The 18,959-nt window shown below is 39.9% G+C and overlaps 1 protein-coding gene across 1 annotated transcript in view; it reads right to left on the bottom strand.

Annotated features, from left to right (window-relative positions):
* Positions 1–812: 812 nt before the first annotated feature.
* LOC309712238 (uncharacterized protein) overlaps positions 813–18,959 on the bottom strand; it is a 31,255-nt gene continuing 13,108 nt past the window's right edge. Inside the window, exons 2-11 of the mRNA XM_082542901.1 lie at positions 8,677–8,884; positions 8,316–8,517; positions 7,352–7,520; positions 6,246–6,339; positions 6,113–6,154; positions 5,487–5,543; positions 2,518–2,645; positions 1,833–1,968; positions 1,623–1,693; positions 813–1,348 (exon numbers count right to left, since the gene is read on the bottom strand). Of these exons, the coding sequence (XP_082399027.1) occupies positions 1,118–1,348; positions 1,623–1,693; positions 1,833–1,968; positions 2,518–2,645; positions 5,487–5,543; positions 6,113–6,154; positions 6,246–6,339; positions 7,352–7,520; positions 8,316–8,517; positions 8,677–8,884 (1,338 nt within the window). The 3' untranslated portion in view covers positions 813–1,117. The remainder of the gene's footprint in view (positions 1,349–1,622; positions 1,694–1,832; positions 1,969–2,517; positions 2,646–5,486; positions 5,544–6,112; positions 6,155–6,245; positions 6,340–7,351; positions 7,521–8,315; positions 8,518–8,676; positions 8,885–18,959) is intronic.

An 18,959-nucleotide genomic window follows, 5' to 3' on the forward strand; every position in this document is an offset into this window, starting at 1 on the left:
ACATACTGTTTTGTGGGAAAGATGGATAGACATGATGCCTGGTGGGATACAACAGGGTGTAAAGGGAGTTGCCCAGGCCTACACAGTCAGTTTATTGGTGGTTACAGTGAGGGTAACGTGTGGCCTGGCTGTTAAAACGGCAGACTTATGAAGAACTCACTTCAGTCAGTTAGTCTCTAAGCAAACTATTTTATTTTCTTATTTTTTATTTATTGTATTTTTATTTATTGTAAATAGTTCTTTTGTATTAAATTCCACCTTCAGAACATCTTCTGACTATGCCTGCATTTTTCCCACTAGTGAGTGTTCTCATGGTGAACCCACAGAGGATTAAAGGATTCATCCTCCTGATAAACAGTTTAATGCTGTCAGGTTTAAATCTTTTAGACTCTCGTCATTTAATTGTTTCCCCATACATATACATAATTATTACACCACCTCTCTATTCTGACACATGCTGTTTCACAACTCACACTACTCATAACTCAGAAACACCTTCAGATTTTACATCAGTAATAACATACAACCTTTAACAAGATGAGATTTTTAAACTACATATACAAATGTACAAACTTTAATAGAAAAAAGGTTTTTTGTGAACATTGATTTTTTTAAATTACTTTCCTAATTATTTTTGAATTACAACCTTTCTCTGAATATCAGTGTCATTACCTCGGCGCTGATCCTTATTTGCTGTCATTTATGTGTTTTTAGGGGTTCTTGTAAAAAAAATTTCTTAGATTTAAAGGCTCCACTCGCTCTTTTCAGTGAATCATAAAGCTTTAATTCAGAACAAGGAGAATAATAAATTCACATTCAGAATATTAAAACGTGGAGACAGAGATGGGGAACACAGGAGGGAACAGGAACTATAAACAAAGACTGCAACAAAACCAATAAATGACAAGAATCATGAAGTAAATTATTATTATTATTATTGTTATTACAAATTAAAGTCATTTTGCTCCTGGGAAAGACAATAAAGGCAGAGAAATGCTGCAACACAAAAGCTGGAATCAACCCAGCTGTAGGTACTGATGTTACCTGCTTTGAAGCTGCACACAATATAAAATCAGCTGCTGTGAAAACAGGTTAACAAAGATCACAGCAGCTGACATTAAGGGTTTGTTGTGGGCTGCATCAGGCTGAGTCCCTGCACAGCGAGGCACAGAACCTCCAGCAGAACCTCTGGGGGCAGCTCGGGCCGGTCCCAGCCGTCACTCAACTCTTTCAGCTTCTGATCGTTCAAACAGATGAACTCGGCCGCCCAGCGGAGCTCCCCTCCCTCCTGCAGGGGGACGGGCAAGGACTCTGGCAGTGTGGCCCGACCGTCCTTCAGACCATCCACCTGGAGAAGCAGAGAGGGAGCTGTTGTCTGATCAGATTCAAACATGAGGAAGACTCCGCCCACAGGCTGCTGATAGTGGGCGGAGCTGCTGCTGATGTGCTGTTAAGTGTAGCAGGGTCTGTAAAATCACTGTAAATGTTCACTTGCTTAATTCAGGAAGCCCAACCATGTTCTGCACATATTCTTACAGCAAGCACTTGTGTGGAATAAGGTGTGATGAGGCTTTTGGGAGGAGCATGTAGATGAATGTAGACGAATGAGTGAATGAACCCACCAGCTGGTTGAGGACTCTCAGAGTATCTGGACTGCAGCGGGTCAGAAGTGGTGGCACTTCATCTGGCAGAGCTGCACAAACATGAAGAAGAAAGACAAAGTTTGATGACGATGTGACGAGCTGAAACACTTTGCTTCAGATGTGTCAATAAAATTAAATCTACATGTTACTAAATGGAATAAATGTCTCAGAGCGGGTCAGCTGACTTACTGTCCAACGTGCTGACCAACAGGTGAACGGCATCCTTCACAGCACTGGAGATGTTTGAGATATCAAGAAGGTCCATGAAGGAGGAGACAGCCTCAGACGGGACATGCTCAGAGGTTCCTTTAGTGCACTGGTCCAGCTGAGAGGAGCAGAGGATTATTATTATTATTATTATTATTATTGTTATTATAGTTGTTGTTGTTGGGTTGTAGTCATAGAAGTTGTAGTTTCAAACAGGTTTTAAGATTATTTTGTTTCAGTATCACTTTTTCCTCTGATAACTGATGTTTCCCTTTTTATTAATTTATTAACAGTGTTAATGATCAGCAGTACTGTTCGAGCACACATGGAAGACGGCAGGTGGGGTGGCGTTGGGTTACAAAGTGGCCTGCAGAAACTTTGGGCAGCTTGGTTGTGTCTCCCTGAACTACCTCTGTGCTTAGTTTAACATCATAAAGACCAGCCAGCAGGACTGATTTGGCTTCAGATAAAAAGAAGAAAAAACTGTTAAGATGACAAGAAAGTGTATTTTAAAATAAACTGAAATACCCAATACGTCTTTAAAAACCTGCAACACCGATGTTTATCTCAGTGTAAGCTGACCAGGCTGCAGTAACTGATGAAGATGGCAATGAGCCTTGAACCTTAGGAGAAGCACACACCAGACTCTGGTCAATATTCTTCTTACTGTCTGTTCCAGCAGAGAGAGAGTATCTCCGTCCTCAGCAAGCTCGCTGAGCTTCTTCAGCAGATCACGACGGGTCGACTCGGGAAGCTCTCCGAGCGGCAGCAGAAGATGATCCTTCGTCTCCAGTTCTGCAGCAATCAATCAATCAATCAATCAATCGATCTTTATTTATAAAGCACTTTTCATACAAAAAAAAAATGTAGCACAAAGTGCTTTACATAGTTAAAAGCAGCCCACCCCACCCTCCAATTCACTCCCCACACTCTCATTAACATAAATGATGTGAATACACACATATCTCTCTCAAAATCGATCCTGAAACACACGGGGAGCCAGTGCAGCGATTCTAAAACCGGTGTAATGTGGGCCCGCCCTCTGGTCTTCGTCAGCATACGAGCTGCCGAGTTTTGCAAAAGTTGTAAAGTTGAAATATTCTTCTTAGGAAGACCAGAGAGCAGGGCATTACAGTAATCAATGCGACTGGTAATAAAAGCATGCATCAGCATCTCTGTGTTGGCCCGAGAGAGAATAGGGCGGACTCTGGCTATATTTTTTAGATGATAAAATCCAATTTTGGTTACATGTTTAATATGTGGGATAAAACCAAGCTCAGAGTCAAAAATAACACCCAGGTTTTTCACTTGTAGTGAAGGACATAGTGAAAATGCCTCTAATTTAGACAAGAGTTTCTCTCTCTGAGCCTCGGGACCGACGATTAAAACTTCAGTTTTGTCCTGGTTAAGCTGTAAAAAGTTTTCTGCCATCAAAGATCTTATATCTAAAATACAGTTAAAAAGGGCATCCATTGGTCTGGTGTCATCAGGAGACACGGAGATGTACAGCTGCGTGTCATCAGCGTAACTGTGAAAGTTCACTCCATGCCTCCTGATGACACCGCCGAGAGGGAGCATATACAAATTAAAAAGTACAGGGCCTAGAACCGACCCTTGAGGCACACCACATGTCATTTTATGGATTTTAGAGGAGCATGTATCCATACTCACCATAAAAGTTCTGTCAGAGAGATAGGAAGTGAACCAGTTGTGTACAGCACCAGAGAGGCCCACCATGTGTTTTAGTCTGTTTAAAAGAATAGCGTGGTCTACTGTATCAAAGGCTGCGCTTAGATCCAGTAGCACCAGGACTGAGAGCTTTTGGGCGTCCCAGTTACATCTAAGATCATTTAAAACCTTTAGGAGAGCCGTCTCTGTGCTGTGGTTCACCCTAAATCCAGACTGGAATATCTCCAGGATCTGTCTATCATTGAGAAAATCAGTAATCTGAGTAAAAACAAGTTTTTCTAAGATTTTACTTAAAAATGGTAAGTTGGATACAGGTCTGTAGTTATTAAAATCATTACAATCCAAATTGCTCTTCTTCAGAAGGGGCCTCACCACCGCCGTTTTAAAGGCAGCAGGGAAGACACCCAACTGAAGAGAGCAATTCATCATGTATAAAAGCTCAGCCTCAAAAAATCCATGAAGTGTTTTAAAGAGTGAAGAAGGGATTGGATCTAAAAGACATGTGGTGGGTCTCACTGTGGAGAAAACCTTCTGAAAGTTCTCAGCATTAACCAGGACAAAGCTGTCCAGTGTCTCCTCAGGTACAATCGGGCCCTCAGATGTGTTTAAAAACATATCGCGATTAGATAAAATATCAGATCTGATGGCGCTGATTTTTCCCCTGAAGTGGTCTGCAAACTGCTCACAGAGCGAGTCTGTGGGGTTCTTTTGGAGCTTTTAAAATCAGGGTTAAATAAATGATCTATGGTGGAAAAGAGGACCTTGGGATTATTTTTGTTATTACTGATTATTTTGGCGAAGTATGAATTTCTTGACTTCCTTAATGTATTATTGTACATTTTAAGTTGCTCGGAAAATATTTGATGGTTGATATTATTTTTATTTTTCCTCCACCTCCTTTCTGCTGCCCTGCAATTTCTTTTGAGTTTTTTGACTTCTTCGTTTCTCCAGGGTGATGCATGTTTTACGTTAATCTTTTTGGTGGTGAGTGGAGCAAACACAGAAGCAGCACCAATCATACCATCAGTAAATGAAAGCAGCTTTTTATTGGAACCATAGAAACCAGTTTATTAAGCATCAGGTCTCAATGTCAAATCCCAGCAGACATCAAATAATTTATTAAAAAAAGTAAAACATTATCAGGTTTTATGTCTCATGTTTTCAGGTTTACTTAACACTTCTCTGAGTAAAACATGACTCATCACTCAAACACTTCATGCATGCGTATCTCACCAGACAAACCTGAATGACCTTCGATCAAAATAAATATTTATTTCAAGTTATTTATTGCAAACACAGATCAAAACAATTCCCATAATCTATTATGATTTCTCACATTACCATATTTAACGTATTTATACCTGATTGGTTAGTGAGTGGTTCCTGGATGACATGGTGCTGAGCAAAAAACCTCCAAGTGATTGTTTTGGTTCCTAGCAATGATTGTTCAAACAGATGACTTTGGGAGTCCCTGTTACTGCCCATAAAACTGTTTATGTTGCAGATGGCAGTTTTCCATACTATAGTTGGAATACTATAGTATTGGAATAGTTGGAATATACTATCTGTTTTTGCACTTCTCTCCATAATCCTCCTACATCCAATGGCAGAGATGTTAAAGACACATCAATGTGTCTGCACAACCTCAACCTAAAGCTACCAACCGAGCGACTTTTTTTCACCTCAGACAGGTGAATGTGCACAAATAAGGAGCGCTCTATTGTTAAATTATGTAGTTATACAGGATCCATCACAGCTACTGAAACATTTCTATTTTACTCTTACTTTACTTGTTTTTTTTTTTACATGTCCATCTCTGATATCATGACGATAAGGAGGAGAGTGACAGAATGAGCCGTTGTCATGTTTAAAATATTGTTAATGCTGATGCAGTGTTATTTAAAAAAATAAATCAATTCTAAAATTTTAAAAGTCACACACACACACCTTCTTTCACTTTGTGCAGCATCTCTTTGGAGTTGATGGCATCGTTGTCAAACAGACCTGGAAACAAACCTCAGAATGATTAAAGCCACAAAAGGAAAAACAGCACAGTGTCTGATAAATGTCTGCTACATCCTAGATGCATGAAGGAGCATTTCCGCAGGTCCTTCCTCCCTGCAGCTGTCAGACTGTACAATCAAAACTGCTCCCAACAACATCATAGATGTTTACATCTGCGCTGTAACTGCAATAATTTAATCAACCGATTCGCGCTACAACCTGGGTTTGCCATCTGTAGTTAATTTAATTTAATTTAATAACTGTACAGTACTCTGTTTATAGAAACCATTGTCCTTGATGTAAGTATGTAAGAACAAATTGTGTATGTTTCTGTTCTGTGTCCTGTGTACTGTTTGTTTGTATATGTGTCTTTCTGGTTGCTGTTACAACCAAATTTCCTCTTGTGGGACAATTAAAGGATTATTCTATTCTATTCTATTCTAAACTGTCAAACTTGATTTAATCATTCACGCCTCCCAAAAGTAAAGATCAAGGCAAACATGGAATCAAGACTAAATCTGACATTTATAAATGAAGAAGAAAAACCTTCAACAAGAGAATCAACCTACCGAATAAACCTGTTTTATGAGTAAAGGGTTCACATGTGATTTCTAAGATGAGAAAAGAGACATTGTTACATTCAGTAACAGGAAAACACACTAAATCTACTCGGAAACATTAAACACAGTCATGTACTCTTACTCAGCTTCTCATCATCCATCTTTAGCTCCATGAGACCAAAACCAAAGGTGGAGTTTTCCGGCACAGTGAAGCTCGTCACCTCCTTCTTGCTGCCCTAAATACAAATAACACGATGTTGGATCTACTGTGAAATACTGAAACGTCGGTTTGTTCCTCAGACAGATCAGAAGAGTGCTAGAACAACGTCTTAATCATACAACATTAAATACATTAAAATCAGGATTGTGCAGAAACTGTTTGTTTCTGTGGTGAATACTTGTTGCCTTATACAGCATTTAGAAACAAAAAATAAGAACAATGGACTCTCTTGACCTGCTGCTGTTGTTGCGCTGCCATTAGCAGAGCCTCTGGACTATCATTAAAGCTCATAGAATCAGTGAGCTCATAATTATATTATCAGTGCACTATTAGCCTTTGACGGTGCCATGCACTCCAGCGCTCTGGTTGGTCTGCCTGGGTCCTGGTGCACTTCTCTATCAACCAGGTGCTGGGGCTTTGGCCTGCTGGTGTCTGCTGTAAACTTTATTGTCATATCTGCTACATATAGTACAGTATATAGCAGAGATGAGACAACGAGGCTCCAGTTCCATTTAGTGCAAAAGAACAACAATAAATACAGGAAGAGTAGGAAATAAATATACACTTTAAGACTAAGGACAGGGGAGTAAATATACACTTTGAGGTAAAAAGGGTCAATAATAGTCTAAAATGTACAATTTACAATTGAGATTTAAAGCAACCTTGAAGTGGTTTAAAATGACCAACGCAGCAGCTTTACAGTTTACAGTATGAGTGATGAGGTAACTGGTGATAATGAGGATGGACTGATTATCCAGTCTGCCATCAGGTCGGCTTGTTTTTGACATGTTGATGTTTCTGTTCACATTAGATTGTGTTGCTCATTAAAGAACTGACCGGGCTGGCTCAGTGTTCATAGATGAGCTGATTCTCTGTAGAGCCCATACAGAACTTTTCACTTTCTCTGATGGCTTGTTGTGGTTTCAGGTTAAATTAGTTTGGCTCTATTCCAATGTTCTACAGTACATATTTAATCACCTCATACCATCAAAGTTCAGCTTTCATAGATAAACGTCAGATTCACTCACCTTTATAAGAACATGCAGCATCTTCTGACAGGAGGCTGAGATGGACCCACTCTTGTTAGACTTTCGAATCATCTTGACAGGCCCGCTGTTGTAAACTTTCTGGTAAACAAAAGTCAGTTTGTCATTGTCCTTCAGTCCCAGTAACTCCATGTTTTCCTTCTTTATTTTCCTGGAAACAGAAAGCACCAAGAGAGGGAAACAGGTTAGGAACTGTTGGCAAAGGAGGATGCACATATAGTTAGATGGTATGTGGTGTTTTTAATTACAAGATAAACGTAAGTGAAAGTTAATCGTAATCTTACACATGCTGAGCTTATACGTACAGGAGTCACAGAGGGCTGTGGGAGCAACATACAAATAACTACGTGATGATAACCATGATGAATTATTGGAGAGAAGGTTGAACTAGTGACACGTTTAAGTATTTAGGTGTTTACCTGGACTGTCAGATACAGCAGGTTCATCATATGTGGATTTCTAACATTTCTGCTAAGTTCAGTTCCCAATTTCAAAATTTGACTGAAAGGGGTGAGAAGATAATTGGCACGCTCCCCGAGCTTGCCCTCCAGTATTTCAAGAGTCAGTGATAAAGAAGAGTCTGAAAATCTCTGAGGATATCAATCATATCCTTTATAAAGAGTATGAGTCAATGCCCACAGGAAAAAAAACCCAAAACCCTGAGTTAATTGGGTACAAATTTTCTTTAGGTGATGATGAAATTGTATGTGTGTTACCTGATATTACATGTTACCTATTATATCTCGTGTTTGTCCAAGAGAAATGTCACCCAAGACAATAAAGGCTAATCTAATCTAATCTAATCTAATCTAATCTAATCTAATCTTATCTGATAACCCTTTTAAATTGCCCCCCGCTGGACAAAAGAAAGAATGCAGGCCTGGAAGTTATTTCCATGTTTACAGAAAGTCTGCTGCTGAACTCGAGCAGAGAGACGGACACTTACCTGCCACTGAACTTGTTCCTCAGTTTTTTAACGTCGGCTTTCTTTTTTATAATGCTCACAGGTTGTTCCAGTCCATCCACGGTATCACCAGTTGCCTCAACTTTGGCTTTACCCACAATATCATCTCCCCCACCAATTTCTCCACTCCCCTTTGTCTCCATAGTAGTCGTGAAATCCTTCACCAAGACCTCCTCCTTATAATCTGGAAGGAGCATCACATAAGTATGTTGGGTGTGTCTGAGTGGACATGTTTAGATGTCTTTGTGGTGACAGAAAATTGGAATGCTATTATACTTGTGGGGACCAAGTGTGTGTGTGTGTATTTGTGTGTGTGTTTGTGTGTGTGTGTGTGGTTACACACCTTTACATGTGTCTTCTTCCTCCTCAAGCTCGGCCAGCTCAGACAGGCTGAACTCCATGGGCTTGTACTTTGGTACGGGCCAGAATCTTCCCTCACTGACTTTGACCAGAGTCAGCAGATCCATCTTGTTATTTAAGTTGTTATTAGAGATGAGTTCTGCATCGGCTCCCACATTCTTAAGAACCGCGCTGGTTTCAGTTTGATACATCTGTGGACACAGAAGTCACAGAGCAGCTAAAAACAACTGGCAGTATTTCTACTACTTTCATGTTACTTTACTTCCAGCTGGTCTCACTCCTGTACTGGACCACTTCATTTTTCAGTGTGTAGAGCTGATGTTGTGATTTTTTTTTAACTGAAACCATGATGTCTTCTCATCATGCCTCCTCACCTGCACTTTGATACAAGCCCCTAATATATTAAAATATTAATGAATATTAATTATTAGTATTGCATCAGTTAGTGCACATTTAAAAACACTCTGGGAATGAGTTTACCCCTCTTTATGAGTTCTGTGATGGATTTTGGAGTTGATCCCTCTATTTGTTGACTTTTCACTGTGGCGGCGGGCATGAATCGCATGTTTGAGCTTTTTGAAGAAGACTTCGTCGTCTTCTAGCTTTTATGTTTTGCCTCTACAAACATCCTGACTGCTCGGCGATGTGTAAAAGCTCACTTTAAGTGATCCGTCATCATTGGCGGAGAAACTCTCTGTAGGTGAACTGCAGACTGGTCATACCAACTGTAACCTGTCTGTTCTTGATTTTTATATCAATAACTTTTTATAATTAATCTAAAATTTACATTTTTAACCAAAAATATTTTGGAACAGGAATGGATTCATCAGTTTTTCCAAAAGTTGCATGACCTTTGTTTCTGTTCACTGCATCAGTAATGCAGATTACTACCAACAAACAAGATATTATGTGTTATAGATGCATGCATCTATACTGATTTAGCATATAGTAAGTACATAGTTGTAGGGCTGGGCAACAAAAAAAATAAAATGATTTATTTAATCCTTTCTGCAATAAATCAGTTCAATATCATCTTTAATGTTTCCAAATCATGCACAGAAAATGCTGTTCGCATGTTTAAAGGATGACAACATGCTGATGAGAAAGATCACTTAGAGATCATTTAAAGTCTGAGAGGGAAAAAAGTAGCCACATGAACCATACACTGTAACCAAGAAGCATCAAATATACACGAAATGCTGTTTCATTAGTTTTAAAAATATCATATGTTAAATCAGGTAACAACCACAAACAAGGCTTTGTGACAAGCTTCATCAGTATTTTAAGCACATTTCAGTTTGATTGTCAGTTTATATAAACATTTTTATTATGATCCCATTTATTACCCAGCCCTGCATATGCATTTGAAGTCATATCATTGAGCAAACAACATTAAATTAAAATCTTTAAAAACTTTTGTAACTATTTAAATTTGAGCTCTGTTCAATCTTTGCTTTTATGGGTTAATTATGAATGAATGAATTAATCTGAAATGTTAAGGTTAAACCGTCGGGTCTTACCTTAGTCACTCGAAAAACTGTAGTTAAAGTGCTTTAACTAGTCGCAGTGGTTTGTTGAGTTGAAATGTTTTCCTTTTGCTCTGCAATCTGTAATATGCAGCAGCCAAACCACAACTGATGGTATCAGATCAAAGAACACCCAACGCCAAAATAGACTTCACTGGAAAATCCTTGTTCCTGCTTGACTGGCACTAAGTCACACTTTGAGTAATGCAGTAAGGTCTTTAAAACATTTCCAAACCGTGAGCAAGTTATTCTGTTCATCTCATTTTTGAGATTTTCTTTTCTTTTCTGCATGTTGCAAACATTTATTTCTAAAATACTCTGGATGATGTACAAAATGTAAGTTACACAAATGAATGATCACTTTAAAAATGCATTTAAAAGAAAATATATGACATGCAGAAACTTTTTTTTTTAAAGTTTTCATTTTAAATTAGCAACATGTTACAACAAGACTGTGAAAGTCGTGTAATACTTGGAGGGGCAGGTGTTTGGGACTTCTTCCAACTAGTGAGGTTAATTAGAGACTTAAGATACAAAAAGTTGTTTCAGAACTAAAGAGAACATGTTTATGGTTCTGTTACGAAAAACGTGGACAAATAATTCAACAATTTGAGAAGAATTTGAGAAGAATTTGAATTATTTGGATTTGTTTGTTTATGGGTCAAAATCTCTCGAAAAGGTTCAAAGGATCGAGAGAAATGCCTGCACACAGGGACCGGGCTCCACAGCTTGGATGTTGGTGATGTTCAGGTCCTCAGAGATGATTCTGTGGTGAAATATCTGCGTGAGATCATAAAACTCTGAAGACCATCAGCAGGGACTACAGCTCATCCGTGCATCCACACGTGAGGTTCAAACTCCACCACATAAAGAACATAAAGAACAAATAGAGCAAACACGTCTGTCTTCTCTGAGCCTGAGCTCATCTATGATGGATGTAGGCTTAGGGGTAACCTCTCCTCTCTTCTGACCAATTAGAGTCCCAGACTCTGCTGGAAATCATGGATGCTGGATCCTACAGGCTGAAGAGGAGCAAGACCATCCAATCAGTGCAAAGTCAGCATCCCTAAAGGTATTTGGGGGGCATTAGTGCACATGGCAGGGCAACCTGCACATGTGCAAATGCCACAATAATACAGATTTAGGAACGACATGTACTGACCCTCAGGTGTCGTTTTCAGGGACAGTCTTGGTTTCAGCGAGATGATGTTCCTATATTCCACAAGCAGTTCAGACCAATGTTCCCTCTAAGCTGCACGCATGCGCAATCGCGCACTGTTGGCACGGTCTGTGCGCACAGAAAATCTGCGTTGCACACACACAAAAAAAAACTAACCTGAATTGAAATTAAAATAAATACGTTAACAATTCATTCTTATCTGCAGTGTGAGTCAGTGAGTGACCGGTGACTGGCTGCTCCAGCCAAAGATACGATTCACATTCGTATATACGCAGCTAATCAACGTTGTTGACAGGCTATGACAGCGTCCTTATGTGCCGACACCGGTGTTTTAGCTAGCAAAGCGGCTGATGAGGAGTGAAGCCACGTTAATGACAACATGTACCAACTATTGGAGATGTGAGCAGGACAGACGGAACAATTGACGGAAAAAGTGTGGACTTTATAGAGATTGAAAATGTGATGTCATTCGGGGTAAAACCGCAAAGGATACTGGGAACGAGTGGCAAGCGGTACTAGCGCACACAGGCTTTGTCGTGTAATTAATATATTCTTAGTGCTTATTTTCTGATTATATTGTTTTATGTACTTTAATAATGAAGGTTTGTAAAGCAAGGCCACTTTTGACTCATAAACTAAGTGCTCAGCCAGACTGAAAAACAGGAAGTTAGTGTAGAGCTATACAAGCATATTAATAAATGCAGGAAGCCAGACAGAAAAGAGGAACTTGTACCATATAAGGAGTTGTTTGTATCGAAATTGTGTGATGTGTAAAGTACCAAAATAACACCTATATGTGAGACATTCTTAGCTTCTAATATTAGAGATCCTGCCACTGGCGTTGGGCTGTGCAGGGCTTTCTCTCTTCCGGAAGATGATTGAATAAAGAATTATAAATGTTTTGACCACTCTGAGTCGGGTTTTCTCTGTTCTATCATGGGGATCAAAGAATCGGGTTTTAATAGCTTTCACATGAAAACAGTCACACAGCGATAAAAAGAAACACAAAAAATCCCATTGGTCGAAAAATGTACCATGTCGACCAATTAAAAAAATGATATGGCAACATGGCATCTAGTTGTTTAGGAAAGGGGGAAGTTTTAGGAGTGAAGGCGGTGTTTTGAGATGTGAGAGATTTGCGACGTTTAGCGTGTTTGGAGTCTAAAGTTAGTGTGTTGTCTTGTGTAGTTAGTGTGTAGTGTAGTCAATAGTTTTGTTGTGTGTGTCAGAACAATGAGGCGACTACTGAATGTTACAGGTGTTACAGGAGTGATACATCTCCTGCTGTCAGGCTTTTGATGTTCTTCTTTATCTCATAGTGGACAAAAATGATTTTTTGGAGTGGCACAAATAATTTCTGTGGCATCAAATTTGATGCAGAACAGCTGATTGTTCTGTAAATAGTTTGAAATGTTTATTTAAAAAACGCCTTGGCTGCATTTTTAGATAAATAGCTGAAAAAACTTAGTTGTTTGCAAAACTCAGTTACTTTTTTATAGAAGTAACTATATAATTAATTGCCCAACACTGGTCATTATATACTGTATTCTGCACACAGAGAGTTACAGGACTCTCTCCCAGACCACAGACTCATAATACAAGTTACAATATTTTTACTTCCAATAGTGTTAACATACTACACAGACCATGAACATGACTTTTTAAAATTTTCATTGTAAGTGGGCTAAAGCACTTAATTAAAAGTAGTCTACCATAACTGTAAATGCTGTAATTTGATTATTTTAATAAACCATGTAACATGGATTCGATGCTGGTGTGACCACAGTGCACACATCTGCTGTTGCTCACAGTGGTCCAAGGGATCGCTCAGGGAGTTTGTGTGTTTGCTCAGTCACATGAAAAATTAGAGGGAACATTGGTTCAGACCATCACACACTGAAAATATGTGGCTAGCAGCTAGGGTCCTCACACACATTTACAGGGAGTTAAAATCTGAGCTGGTAAAGCTCAGTGGTTATTTTCCATTTGAGTACTTTAAAAATAAAATCTGTAAGAAGTTTATTAGCAGGCCAAGCAATGACATCATTACCTTGACACAATCAGCGAGTTCTCTAAATCAATATCTGAGTCTGTTTTGCTCACTTAGTCTAAATGCATATGAACAACATTTTTCCCAGCATGCGAACTGAGTCTGTCTGGACTGAAGCCAGTTCGCCTCTTCATTGAAACTTCCATGGAAGCATCACGGCAGCACGGTGAAACAAAGCTGAGGAGTTGCTGGGCAGGTTTTATGTGTCTTTAAAAGACAATATTCCTCATGCGATTGGCTGACTGACTGCGGTAGGCACACTGTTGGATTTGTGTCGGGTGATCATCGAACAGATGTGGGTGGAGGAAACACTGAGTGCTCACACAAGCACTCAGTGTTTGTCTGTTTTTAAAGCTGAAACTGTCAGACTTACCACGAAGAACATAGTCTGTTATAGTAACCATAGTCTTTGTTGCTGGGCAAGTAGCCAATCAAAGGTTATCTAATAATACTTATAATTGGTTATGAAAACATTTGGTCAAATTTTGTGTACATTAAGCACTTACGCACAATCAGAAGCGATGATGAAGGTAAAAAATGAAGAATTACCGGCTGATGAGATTACATAAATAAATCGTTCTGTGGAATCAACATGAAAAGATTTTATCAAGTAAAGTGGAAGACAGATTTGTTTGTAGATAGACAGCCACAAATAATTCTCAATTTCAACGTATTGCTTTTACACTTTTACAAATAATCCCCAAAATGAAAAAGGATACAAATAACATACAGGAGAAGAGTCAGTGCACTTATTTTGTAGCCTCCGTTTAATTCATATTAAAAACTGGCTAAATGCAGATAATGAATGAGTCCACACATGAAATTTACTGAAATATGAAATTTATTAGCACGGTTGCCTCACAGCAAGAAGGTCCTTTCTGTGTGGAGTTTGCATGTTCTCTCTGTGTCTGTGTGGGTTCTTTCCAGTCCAGCTACTCCGGCTTCCTCCCACAGTTCACAGACATTCAGTTAGTGGGATTAGGCCAACTGGTTACTCTAAATTGCCCAAAGGTGTGAATATGCGTGTGTATGGTTAACTGTCTGTCACAAAACGGATGTGTGCAGGCAGGAGAAGGACCCAAAAGCAAACTCTGCAGAACAGGAACTTGACTCAAAAATTCAGCTTTATTTGCTGAACTGAAGAAAAAGTGATACAAAACAACACAAACTAAACTTGGAAAAACTAATGCACAGGGAGACACAGGGAAATTACACACAGCTATGAGGGAGGACAAAACACTGAACACAGGAAGACTGAGGACTGAAATACACACATGAGGTGATATGGAGAAGTGGCAACATGTGGGGGAACAGCTGAAACAAATGAACATAACGATGTCACAGGGGAAGTGTAAAACTAAACACAATGAACATAGGAACACAGGACCTCTTTCAAAATAAAACAGGAAACATAATAAAATGCAGACATGACAACATGAACTTGACAACAAAAGACATGAAGACATGAAACACATAAAGGACAAGGGAGACTTAACACAGGGGTTGAAAACACAAGGGGAAACTAATAAATAAGTGAACTTAAACATAAACATCAAAATAAACTAAAACCCAACACGCTGGGTCAAAAGATCCAGGATCGTGACACTGTCTCTCTGTGTTAGCCCTGCAACAGGCTGCTAATCTGTCCTGGGTGTACCCCACCTCTCAACCCATGGTAGGTTTAATTATTATAGCATAATTTATATCTCATAGAAAACTGACAGCCCTAAGTGAGGATTTTAGGAAAATAAAGATGTCAAGATTCACAAATCGAGGAAGAAATAAATCCTTTGAGTTTAGTTTTACCACAGAAAATGATTAAACTGATTATATTCAAAATAGTATATTTAAGCATTTATTTAATTGTATTATTACTGAATAATCCTAGAAACTTTAGAAAAATCATTAATATAGATGAGGAATAACAAGGATCCAGGAATGGAATCTTGTGCAACTCCACAGAATAATCTGACTTTGCCGAAACAGCTCAAAACACATAAAAACTGACCTCTGTTGAACTTGAACTTTAACCATTTCTACATAATAATGCAATAATATATTTGAGTGACTTCTCCAATAAAATATGATGATCATCAACAGCTTTAGAGAGATCTGTGAACATACTAACGATATATTTTTAAGTGCAGAGACAACTGTGTTAGTCAGGTGACGCAGAACATGGACTGATGTTTAGAGAAACCAAAAACTGGTGTTCGTAAAGAACAGAATTAGAATGTTAATTTAAAAAATTATAATAACCTTTTATAATATTTTTAGAAACCATGTCAAAATATAAATCTGTCTATATTTATTAAAACAGTGAGGCTCATCTGCATTGAATGGAGGAATAACTTGAGTAAGTCATCAGACCTGTTTTCAAAGGCAAAGTGAAAATGTGAAAATCTTTGAGTAAACTTTGAGTAAACATTAAGAAAACAAAAGCACTGTGTGTAATGCCAAGAAATACTTGTTTTACAAAATGTTTTACATTTTTCAGGCACCCATGTAGTTCCTGAAAACTCCAGAAACCTGATTTAAAAACAAACCCTCTCTCATTAAACAAGGGTTCACCTGATGGGTAGCTGGATTATAAAAAGAAAACCATGTAATTAAATACGGATCACCAACCCTGTTATAAAAGGGTAATTAGTTCACACGAGCCTCGTACGTCCTTTGGGCTGAATAGAATAGTTCAAATAATTTGATCAGCTAATGTAAAGACAGTGGCTGCAGGCGTCACAGACCGTGATGGAAGTCAGCACATAAGCTGCATGAATGCATTAAAAGTGCAGCTACAGGGAGTGCAGAATTATTAGGCAAGTTGTATTTTTGAGGAATAATTTTATTATTGAACAACAACCATGTTCTCAATGAACCCAAAAAACTCATTAATATCAAAGCTGAATGTTTTTGGAAGTAGTTTTTAGTTTGATTTTAGTTTTAGCTATTTTAGGGGGATATCTGTGTGCAGGTGACGATTACTGTGCATAATTATTAGGCAACTTAACAAAAAACAAATATATACCCATTTCAATTATTTATTTTTACCAGTGAAAACCAATATAACATCTCCACATTCACAAATATACATTTCTGACATTCAAAAACAAAACAAAAACAAATCAGCGACCAATATAGCCACCTTTCTTTGCAAGGACACTCAAAAGCCTGCCATCCATGGATTCTGTCAGTGGTTTGATCTGTTCACCATCAACATTGCGTGCAGCAGCAACCACAGCCTCCCAGACACTGTTCAGAGAGGTGTACTGTTTTCCCTCCTTGTAAATCTCACATTTGATGATGGACCACAGGTTCTCAATGGGGTTCAGATCAGGTGAACAAGGAGGCCATGTCATTAGTTTTTCTTCTTTTATACCCTTTCTTGCCAGCCACGCTGTGGAGTACTTGGACGCGTGTGATGGAGCATTGTCCTGCATGAAAATCATGTTTTTCTTGAAGGATGCAGACTTCTTCCTGTACCACTGCTTGAAGAAGGTGTCTTCCAGAAACTGGCAGTAGGACTGGGAGTTGAGCTTGACTCCATCCTCAACCCGAAAAGGCCCCACAAGCTCATCTTTGATGATACCAGCCCAAACCAGTACTCCACCTCCACCTTGCTGGCGTCTGAGTCGGACTGGAGCTCTCTGCCCTTTACCAATCCAGCCACGGGCCCATCCATCTGGCCCATCAAGACTCACTCTCATTTCATCAGTCCATAAAACCTTAGAAAAACCAGTCTTGAGATATTTCTTGGCCCAGTGTTGACGTTTCAGCTTGTGTGTCTTGTTCAGTGGTGGTCGTCTTTCAGCCTTTCTTACCTTGGCCATGTCTCTGAGTATTGCACACCTTGTGCTTTTGGGCACTCCAGTGATGTTGCAGCTCTGAAATATGGCCAAACTGGTGGCAAGTGGCATCTTGGCAGCTGCACGCTTGACTTTTCTCAGTTCATGGGCAGTTATTTTGCGCCTTGGTTTTTCCACACGCTTCTTGCGACCCTGTTGACTATTTTGAATGAAACGCTTGATTGTTCGATGATCACGCTTCAGAAGCTTTGCAATTTTGAGACTGCTGCATCCCTCTGCAAGATATCTCACTATTTTTGACTTTTCTGAGCCTGTCAAGTCCTTCTTTTGACCCATTTTGCCAAAGGAAAGGACGTTGCCTAATAATTATGCACACCTGATATAGGGTGTTGATGTCATTAGACCACACCCCTTCTCATTACAGAGATGCACATCACCTAATATGCTTAATTGGTAGTAGGCTTTCGAGCCTATACAGCTTGGATTAAGACAACACGCATGAAGAGGATGATGTGGACAAAATACTCATTTGCCTAATAACAAGACTTTAGACCATGTGTATTCCAACCTGGCTGGAGCCTACAAAGCCACACCCCTCCCCCACATTGGACAATCGGACCATCTCTCCCTGTTCCTCACACCACGGTATTCACCACTCATCCAACGTGTGAAACCTGCTGTGAGGACAATTAAAGTGTGGCCAGAGGGGACAGACGCAGTGCTCCAGGACAGATTTAAAAACACAGACTGGAATATGTTCACCCACACAGACCTGGACCAGTACGCCTCATCTGTACTGGATTACATCTCCAAAACCACAGACAGTGTCACCACCCAGAAACGGATCACCATGTACCCCAACCAGAAGCCTTGGATGAACCGGGATGTTCGTCTCCTCCTGAAGGCCCGCAACACTGCCTTTAGGTCAGGAGATGCACACGCCTACAGTACAGCCAGGGCTAATCTAAAGAAGGGCATCAAAAAAGCCAAACACCATTACAAAAAGAAGGTAGAAGAACACTTCTCCAACTCCAACCCCCGACGCATGTGGCAAGGACTCCAGACCATCACAGACTACAGGACCACCAAACCCTCCCCCGCATCCTCTGATGTCTCCTTCCTCAACGAGCTCAACAACTTTTATGCTCGTTTTGAGCGAGGGAACCCCACAACCACAACCAAAGCAGACATGACGCCAGACCACCAACCTATGACTCTCTCCCCCACCGATGTAGGAGCGGTGCTGAGCAGGATCAATGTCCACAAGGCTGCAGGCCCTGATGGCATCCCCGGGCGTGTTCTCAGAGCGTGTTCTGGGGAGCTTGCAGGAGTGCTCACAGACATATTCAATCTGTCCTTGGCCCACGCTGTGGTACCGGCCTGCTTCAAATCCACCTCCATCGTCCCGATACCCAAAAACTCCAACCCATCTTGCCTCAATGATTACCGCCCAGTAGCACTCACCCCCATCATCACTAAGTGCTTAGAGCGACTGGTCCTAGCACACTTCAAATCCTGTCTCCCCCCCACCCTGGACCCCCACCAATTCGCATACCGCCGGAACAGGAGCACAGAGGATGCAGTCTCCATCGCAATGCACTCTGTCCTCTCACACCTGGACAACAACAACACCTACGCCAGAATGCTGTTTATAGACTTCAGTTCAGCGTTCAATACAATCCACCCCTCACAACTCATCAGGAAACT

This window comes from Aulonocara stuartgranti (assembly GCF_965226115.1).
Source record: "Aulonocara stuartgranti genome assembly, chromosome: 7".
In the NCBI taxonomy this organism is placed as follows: Eukaryota; Metazoa; Chordata; class Actinopteri; order Cichliformes; family Cichlidae; genus Aulonocara; species Aulonocara stuartgranti.